This window comes from Equus przewalskii, chromosome 1 (genome assembly GCF_037783145.1).
Source record: "Equus przewalskii isolate Varuska chromosome 1, EquPr2, whole genome shotgun sequence".
Taxonomy (NCBI): domain Eukaryota; kingdom Metazoa; phylum Chordata; class Mammalia; order Perissodactyla; family Equidae; genus Equus; species Equus przewalskii.
This window is the reverse complement of record NC_091831.1, coordinates 60,045,933-60,054,393: the sequence shown is the minus strand read 5'-3', so window position 1 is coordinate 60,054,393 and position 8,461 is coordinate 60,045,933. Positions and strand designations below refer to the sequence as shown.

Below are 8,461 nucleotides of genomic sequence, written 5' to 3'. Positions count from 1 at the left end.
AAATGATTCCATTAAATTTCTTAGCTGAAAGGGTCCTTAGCAACCTCCTCGTGTGGTTTTCAGACTTTGTTGACGGCTAAATTAAATCTTAGGTGCTACTTCAACACGCGAAGCAGATCAATGCACAGTTGCTCTGGGTGAGCGCGTCCCTTGCCCTGTCCGCTGTCTTTTTAATTCCTAAAGGGGCTTTTTAGAACGATGGTTGTAAACCACTGATTATATTTCTCATTCTAAAGGAAACTGGGGCCCAGAAAAGGGAAGTAACTTGTTCAAGGTCACAGGCCCAGACAGTGGCAAAGCTGGGACTTGTCTCCAGGTCCCCTGACCTCTAGCCAATGCCCCTGTCCCTGCCCCACGATGCCTGAGTATTCATCTCTCAGGCCCACCAGCTCTGCCATCCTGGTAACACAGAGAACATTTGTCACGCCCCGTCCAGTGACCCACACTTCTCTGTGCCTTCCATGCCTCGGGAGTGGGCAGGGACTTCCTCGGCCCCGCTTCATGCAGCCACCCCTTTTCCTACCACTGCTAACTTTTTTCTTGTTAATTTTTATGATCGCTGCTGAGAACAAATACAAAAGAAAGGTAGAGACAGGCTTCAGATTTTTCTCATTGCATGTGTTCATTTTTAATTAAATAAGTCAAGTAAGCCATCAAGTGATGGGTTCACATTCTGTTCTGCAAAGCAGACCCTGATTGGCAGTGGCCGCCAGCTCTCTGAAGGGTAGCCCCTGCGTTTCCAGGAGACGGCAGATTGTTGCCACACCAAGGACATCTGGGACACTGATGGCAAGGGGGCTGGGAGCTACGTGGCTGAACAGAAGGTGCTGCATGCTACACATACACACGTGCGGACACTTATGTCCACACATGGCCATGCAGGGGGTGTCCTGTATCACGTGGCCATGAAATATGACACAGGGCTGAGGTCTTGGCAAATGACAGAGTTTGCAGGAGAGCCAGGCAAACTTGGCCTAGAACACACAACACAGATGAGAGGGTGACTTCAGGGGTGCCCAGCTCAAGCCCAGAGTCTGAGGAAGCAGGTTACTTGGGTCGTTTTTTACTTCCCAAACAAAATACCTGGTCTATAATACGAGCTGGGCCCGTGAGGATGGCGCTGTTCTTGAAAACATCTAACTAATTTGTCCCCCACGCACGGTTGTGGAATGACAAAGGACAGGAGAACAAAGGATCTTGAAGCTCTTAAGATATCTGAAGTTGCCCATTCTGCTTGTCCTTTTGAGGTAAAGAGCAACTTGCTTTATTCCTAAAACCGCCAGCAGTGGGAGGCCATGTGGCTGCAATCAGGAAACCCTGGGCCTTCTCCATCCCGTCTGGTTGGACCATGTCCCAGGAATTTTCATGAGCAAACCCATCAACTCGGATTTCAGAGGATGCGCCTTCTTTCAGTTTGTACAGATTGACGAGACCCACTTGGCTTCACAGGCTTCTGCTCACCCCCTCATCCCCGCCCTCTCCTGAGCACTCCCGGCCTCAGGATCTGTCCCTCTGAGACCTGCCTTTGCTTTCAGCCTTTGGGGATGGGAGTGAGGGGACCGCCTTGGGGACACAGCCATCCAGTCTTCTGCTCCTGTCCTTTATAATCCAGGGCTATCAAGGGACAGGCCCTGTGGTCAATTAAAACAGGCCCTAGTGCCAGAGAGGGCACCCAGGACTGAAAGAGACCTTCAGGGTCAGGACCAGACCGACTAATGCTTACAGCCCCTGTCTGCTGTCCAGGCCAAGTGGCCACCTTCCAGGACAGGGATCCCCTGACTTCCTGCCAGAACCCGTTCCATCATCGGACAGACGGCAGAGGTGGCAGGAAAGACGCATTGTGATGGGTTGGGTGGGGGCGCTCTGCTCTTGGGGGTTTGCTTAGCATGCCGCCCCACGACACCAGCCTCGGGCAGTAGCTCCCAGGCTGAGGGTGCTGGCAGACAGGGAGTAAACTCTTCATCAAACATTTCTTTTTATGTTCGTTTAGTTAGCTATTTTCAAGTGTGTGTATCATATAAAGAGACACAAGGGTAGAATCTGTGTCTCTCTCAGCCTTAGAAGCACGTGGTGAGGACCTGCAGAGGCAGCCACAGGGCTCACACCTGCTGCTGCTTTGCTCTTTGTGGGGACTCAGGAATCCTGCCCCCCCACCCCACTACTCCTGAAGATCCCCCGTGGCCTCATCTGCTCCAAGGTTTACAAAGAAGGCCCAGAGGAGAAGCCAGGAATGGGCAGCGGTGGCGACAGCCTGTGGGTGTTGGACACTGCCCTGTCTCACAGAGGTCTGGACTGTTCTGAACTATTTATATAAGCCAGACTAAAGAGGTCTTCATGAAGAAAGAGAAAATGAGTAAACGCTCATTGCTGAACGGGCCTCTTATTCCAGGAAGCTGGCGGCCCGTGGAGGTGAGGCCGCAGCTGCTCCCTCTGTCTCCAGGCAGGTGGGTGCTGTGCAGGGGACGGCTCCTGGTGGAACCAGAAAGAGCAGAGAAACAGGGCTGGCCTCGCTGGAAACGGAGGCACTAGTCCCCAGCTGGACCACCTTCCTAGGCCCAGCTCCATGCTGAAAACCCCACATGCATGTCTCCAACTAGGTCCCGCGGAGCGAGAAGTCGGTAGTCACCCCGCCCCGCTGCCCCGTCCTTCCCCAAACCCCGAGGGTTCTCAGGGCATTGCTGAGCCCCAAGGAGACACTTGCTTGAGTTGTGTCCTGTTTCAGACCCCTGGGCAAAGGTAATACAGCAGAAAGGGACTTCCTGGTGCATCTTCAAATCAAAAGGAGGAAACCAAGGAATCTCCTTAAACAACAGCCTGGGCCATCGCGACTCCTGCACCTTGGTCCTGTCTTCTTGTATTCTGAATCGTCTTCGAGTGTCCTTGTGTGTATGGAATGAGTGAATGGTCTCTATTATTGCTGTTTCGTTTTTCTTGATTTGGGTACAGCTTTGAGTCCCTGCAAATAATAAGGTATTTCTGTCTCTTCTTTTTCACAAAATAAATAAATAAAGTCAACTTGTAGTGTACAAATTGTCAGTGTCCTGAGAAGTCCCAAAGGTCCATTCTCGGTACTGTCCTCTGAGCTCAGGGCTGGAGGCCTTGGCCCTGGAAGCATAGGAAGGAAGAAGTCCGCTGTCCACACTCAGAGGCCCCAGGAAGAGCCCTGGACGGAAGCGCTTGCCCACCCACCCACCCAGGTGGGGAAGAGTGGAGGGAGGAGCTAGGGAAGAGCAGCCAGCACTTCTGGGCCTGCCAGAAACACCCGAGTCCCACTCAGCCCCAGGGGCAAGGTTTCAGAGTTGGAGTCCCTTTGGACCCCAAATTAGAGGCAGCTCCCTGTACAACTTACTTTTGGACTGGAAAACCTAGAGTGAAGACTTGAATGGCTGAAGCCCACGGTGATGTAGACCCAGCAGCTCAGATATGCTGATTATAGCAGATCCCACAAGATGGCCACGGTCTTCAAATTTTCAAACTGCAGCTTCCAGCCAGGACACGTCTCCCCTCTCCAGGGCAACACCAGGACTTGGATCCTGTATTTCCCTGGCATCCATAATACTCAAACCAAAACTCAGCCCCCTGGGTTGGACAATAGGACAGATATGACATAGAGGTTGTCCAGGAAATCAGAAACAGCCCTTAATAAGCTGTTGCAGCTCCCTGCAAGTTCTGAGGTGGTACTGAGTTCTGCTCCCCAGTTTTGGGTGGCAATAGGGAAAGACTTCTACTTTGGGGACACCTGCTGCTTGGTCATAGGCCCCCGACCCCCCAGGAAACATGTTAGGGCCTGAGAGAGATTTTCAAATCTGGCCTCTTCTCAGGGAGGGGCTGAGGGCTGCTAATTTCTGCTGCTTCTGGACATTCAGTGAAGAACGCCGGTGGCTTCTGAGATTCGTTCCACACGCAGTTCAAACAGAAAAGCCCGTGGAACACTGGGGGCTGCCATGGCCACCTAGGCTCTGATCCTTCTGGGGGAGGCTCCTCCCCATCCTCCTCCGGCAGAAGCCAGAATGCTCCCCGCTGGTCCTCCCAGACCCCCGGCACCTCAAGCACAGACTGCTTCCAAGTGGCACTTCTGCAGAAACAAAACCAAAAACACAGCCACAAAACGAGACACCAAACCATAAATAACTTAAAAAAAAACCCAAATAAAACATCCAGCCTGAGTTGAGCAATGCTTTTCCCAGAGCCCTAAAAGAGCAGTTTCAGACACTAACCACGTAACCAGGGCAACCAACCACGTGGCTGACCTCTGTCCCCTGTCTTCTCAGGGGAGGGGTTATCCTGATGTGACTTCTCCCCCAAGAGTACTCTGTATGTTCTTCTGGGCCCTGCCCCACAGAGGCCTGGCTGGAAATGGCAGGACCCCCGAGCTGCCTTTTGCCTCTGGGGACCACAGCTGCTTCTGCCAGTCAGGCCTGAGACAGCCTTCAAACATGGACATGCTCTTGGGGAGCCAGCCAAGCAGGGGTGGGCCTTTGGGCTGCAGTCACATGAGGTGAGGGTCAGCAGCACCATCTCCACACATGCCGCCTGCCAGCAGTGAGGACGGGAGGGGGCCAGAGGAGGGAGCCGTGAAAATCCAAGGCAGTTCTGTATCCACCGCTCAGTCCCAAACCCGGCCAGGGAACGGGGTCATGGCCGGTGACCACGTTTTCTTCTCCTGCCCCCAAGCAATTCCAAAATGCAATTAAAGGCTCCTCTTTAGGTATGTGATACAAATAAACCCTGTAGGCATAAAGCAAAGGGGAAGCTTGTCTGTGTATCAATAGGTGTGTGGATTTGTGTCTTTATGATGTTTTTCTGTCTGTGTACGTGGTGTGTGTGTAGGGCATTGGTCTTTATATATGTGTGAGTGTTTTGTAGCTCTATACATGACTGATTTCATTAGGAAACAGCACAGCTATCCCATTTATGAAAATACTGACTCGTTCTTGGTTGGTAAGACCCCAATGCCATCCTCTGGCACCCTGGGCTATCCCGGTCCCTCCTCAGAGACCAAGCTAGATTCCACACTGGATTGAGTAGAAATCCAGACACTGAAAGGCTAACACTCAGGGCAGCAGGAGATCCGACTGTGACTGGTCAGTGCCCACTGCCCCTTCTGGTTGTTAAATATTTGGACTCTGGGCCACAGGCTCCCAGTACTTATGTGTGTTTCATGTATGTTTCTGGATGAGTGTGAACGAGGAAGGCTTATCAACAGGCCCGGGCCTGCCTGGACCTGCTCAGGAGACCGCAGCCCCTTAAGTCTGAGCTTGCTGGCCCTCAAGGGGCCCAGGCACTGTCCTGTTCTCAGCGAGAAGCCCCAGGCCCGTGGCCACGGTGGGGAAGCTAGCGGGCTAGGGGCCTACTTCTACAGCAGAGGGGCTACATGGTCACGCACGGCTCCCGCCCACCCTCCGCAAGGGCTGCCGTCTCACTGCTGGCCTGGGGTGAGCAAGGCAGGGCAGGACTTTCACAAGGAGGGCTGCTCGCAGCCCCAGGCCCCCTACGTGACCCAGAAGGTGCCACGCTCCTCCAGCAGGCTGACAGAGCGGTTGGTGAGGGAGGCGGCATCCTGCACCAACTTGTAGCCAAAGAGGCGCATGGCAGGAGCACAGGCGGCCTGCACCACCTGCGCCAGCTTGAAGGGCATGCTGAAGCGCCACTTCTCAAACTGCTCCGAGGAGTTCTTCTGTGTGGAGTAGATGCCGCTGCTGTCCCGGGCCGCCTGGGTGTTCTTCTGGATCCAGTCTTCCACCTGCGGGGTCAGGGGGATGCCTGCAAAGTGGTACATCTCCCGGGCCTTCTGCAGGGGCCTGCGGGCCACGTCCTCGTAGCGCACCAGCATGTAGCGGCCCCGCAGCCAGGCCGGCTGCCTCAGGCCCAGCTCCGCCGATAGGCGGATGCTCTCACAGTTCCCCCTCAGCCGCTGCACCTCCTCCTCTCTCAGGCGGTCCTGTCCCTCGGCCAGCCACTTCTTCCAGGTCTCATACTTGCCGGCAAAGGCCACCATGCGGGAGGCCAGCACGGCCCGGGGGTCGCGCACCAGCTGGATGACGCGCAGGTCCAGCCGGGGGTCCTCGGCCAGCGGCTGCAGGAACTCCAGCTGTCGGATGCGCACGGCCTTGAGGGCCATGTGCTCCTTGCGGCGGCAGGCCTCGGCGGCCAGCGTCACGTTGAGGGGGCCACAGCGGCGGTTCTTGCAGTGGTACTTCTCAAAGACCTTCTTGACAAAGGGAGTACAGACAGGGTCCTCACAGAGGGAGCGGCTGGAGCCCCGGCGGAACATGTACTGAGTCAGGTGGTCCTCGGGCAGGGGGCTGATGAAATGCTCCAGGACGTACAGGTCGCACAGGAAGAGCTGCTTGAGCACGTCACGGTAGACCAGGGCCGAGCCTGCGGCATTGGCGCCTCCCGGCTCGAAGGACACCGTGCGCTCGATGTGCCACAGCGGCTCGAAGAGGTAGAAGATGTTGCCCTGCTGGTTGAAGAACTCGCCCACGAACGAGGAGCCGGTGCGCGTGGTGGCCATGAGGAGCACATGGCGCCGGGGCTGGGCCAGGGCGGGCCTGGGCGGCTGCCCCTCCTCCTCCCCCTCGGCCTCCTCTGCTGGCTCCACACCCAGCTGCAGACTGAGGTTTCGCAGGCGGCTCTGCAGCTGCGTGAAGGCTGAATCAAGCTCACTCAGGGACAAGAGGGACGCGTTCTCAGCCAAGGCCAGGGCTGGGTCGGTGCTATTGGCATCTACCAGGGATTGGGGGATCTGCTTCAGCTTGTCCGAGACCCTGTGAGGACGGAGGGAGAGTGGGGTCAGTGGCTGATTGGGGACTCCATCCCCTGTGCATCCCTGTGCGACCTGAAGCAGCCTCCTGGGCTGACCACCCCCAGCCTGCCTTAGTTGGGTTTCCCCAGAAGCAGACTTTGAGGCAAGGGTCTCAGTGTAGGGAATTCACCTGGGACATAGTCACGGGAAGAGCTGGTAGAGGGGAAGGAAGCGAGGAGGAGAAGAATGGAGGTCCACAAAGGGTGAGCAGGCTACCCTGTGGGCAAGTTGATCCAATGGGGGCACCCTGGAGACAGTGTGGAAGGCGCCCCAGTATTCTCTCACCCAAGGGGTGTGAAGGTCCCAGCAGCCGTGGCTGAGGGCTGCTCCCAGAGGCATTTAGTTACTCCTGGCTAGCCAGCGTGCACGTGGAGAGAACCTTCTCAGGTGGAGAGTGGCAGGGGCCTGCAGTGGGACTGGAACAGTCCATGTTGACAAACCCAGGCAGGGCCCCGAAACAGTGCTTGCTACACAGCCCAACTCCTAACCTACTCATGGCGGTTGATGCTTTCTTGCAGGGGTTGTGCCTGGGAGTGCAGGTCTAAGAAATCTTTCTACGTCTAGCAGGCCCACTAGCAGGGCCACTGCACACAGCAGTACACTGCCAACTCTAGGGGGCAGCATTCCCAGTGTAGCTTATGTGAGTGCACACCCCTGGAGTTGAGCAAGACACAACCTGGGCAGCTGCACGTGGGTATCTGTACCAGGACCCTGACTTTCCATGGGCTCACTCTCATTCATGACTTCAGATTGGTATAAAGGATGTGCTGTTAATGCAAGGCATCATCCTAGGTCAGGGAGTCAATTAATAATAACCACCGTCAGCAAGTACTGGACACCAACTATGTGCCAGGCACTGGGCTAAATGCTTTTATATTTTCTCATTTAATCTTTACAACAAGGCAGGCCCATCATCAGCCACATTTTACAGAAGAGGAACTTCAGACAGAAGAGTAAAGTAATTTGTTTAAGCTGTCACAGCTAGAAAGGGCCAGAATCAGGATTCCAACCCAGGCTGCCTGAGTCCAGACCCAGGTCTCACCACTGTGCAGTCATGAGGACGTGTGCATGATCTACTGCCTGGACACAGCAGGGGCCTGAGGATTATGGGTTGAAGGACTGCCTGTGCAGGTCCACAGAGAGCCCTACAGCTGCCTCTCTGCACCCCCACTGCCCCCGGCATCCCTCACCTCGATATGATTTTATTTTCCTTTTCAATGAAGACAAAAACCACCACCACAAAAACCAGGAAAAGGGCATATTTGCTCCTCATCCTCAGGCTGTGCAGAAAGTCCCGGCAGTCCTGGGGCAAAGCAAGGCCTTTCTCCATGGGGAAGGGTGGGGCCGCGGGCGCTCAGCTCAAGGGCATCCCTTAGGACCTGGCTCGTCGTCTTCAGGTCGGGGATGGCCTGGTCCTGTGGAGAGACAGGTGGTCAAGGACACCCTTGTCAGTAGATAAGAACGAACAAGAGCTTTTCCACCAGACTTTTGAGGATGCTGGCCCTGCTTATCGGCCAGAACCCCAGACCCACTCTCCCAATGGACTCTGCCCCAGAGAGAGCTGAAATCAGGTCACTTAAAATGCTAATGAACTCTGATTCATCTATGCCACCTCCATCAATTTATCCTTTGACTTCACACATGACTCAAAGG

The 8,461-nt window shown here is 55.1% G+C and overlaps 1 protein-coding gene across 2 annotated transcripts in view; it reads right to left on the bottom strand.

Annotated features, from left to right (window-relative positions):
• Positions 1-603: 603 nt before the first annotated feature.
• The window catches only part of CHST3 (carbohydrate sulfotransferase 3), a 38,275-nt gene continuing 30,417 nt past the window's right edge, over positions 604-8,461 (bottom strand). The window contains exons 2-4 of one of the 2 annotated variants that reach the window (XR_011538026.1): positions 7,999-8,223; positions 3,350-6,770; positions 604-3,105 (exon numbers count right to left, since the gene is read on the bottom strand). Coding sequence is in view for 1 of the 2 variants with exons in the window: in XM_070612373.1 (XP_070468474.1) it covers positions 5,492-6,770; positions 7,999-8,138 (1,419 nt within the window). In the remaining variant the exon portion in view is untranslated. Of the gene's footprint in view, positions 6,771-7,998; positions 8,224-8,461 lie in introns of both variants that reach the window. The other variant, XM_070612373.1, reaches the window with a different exon arrangement.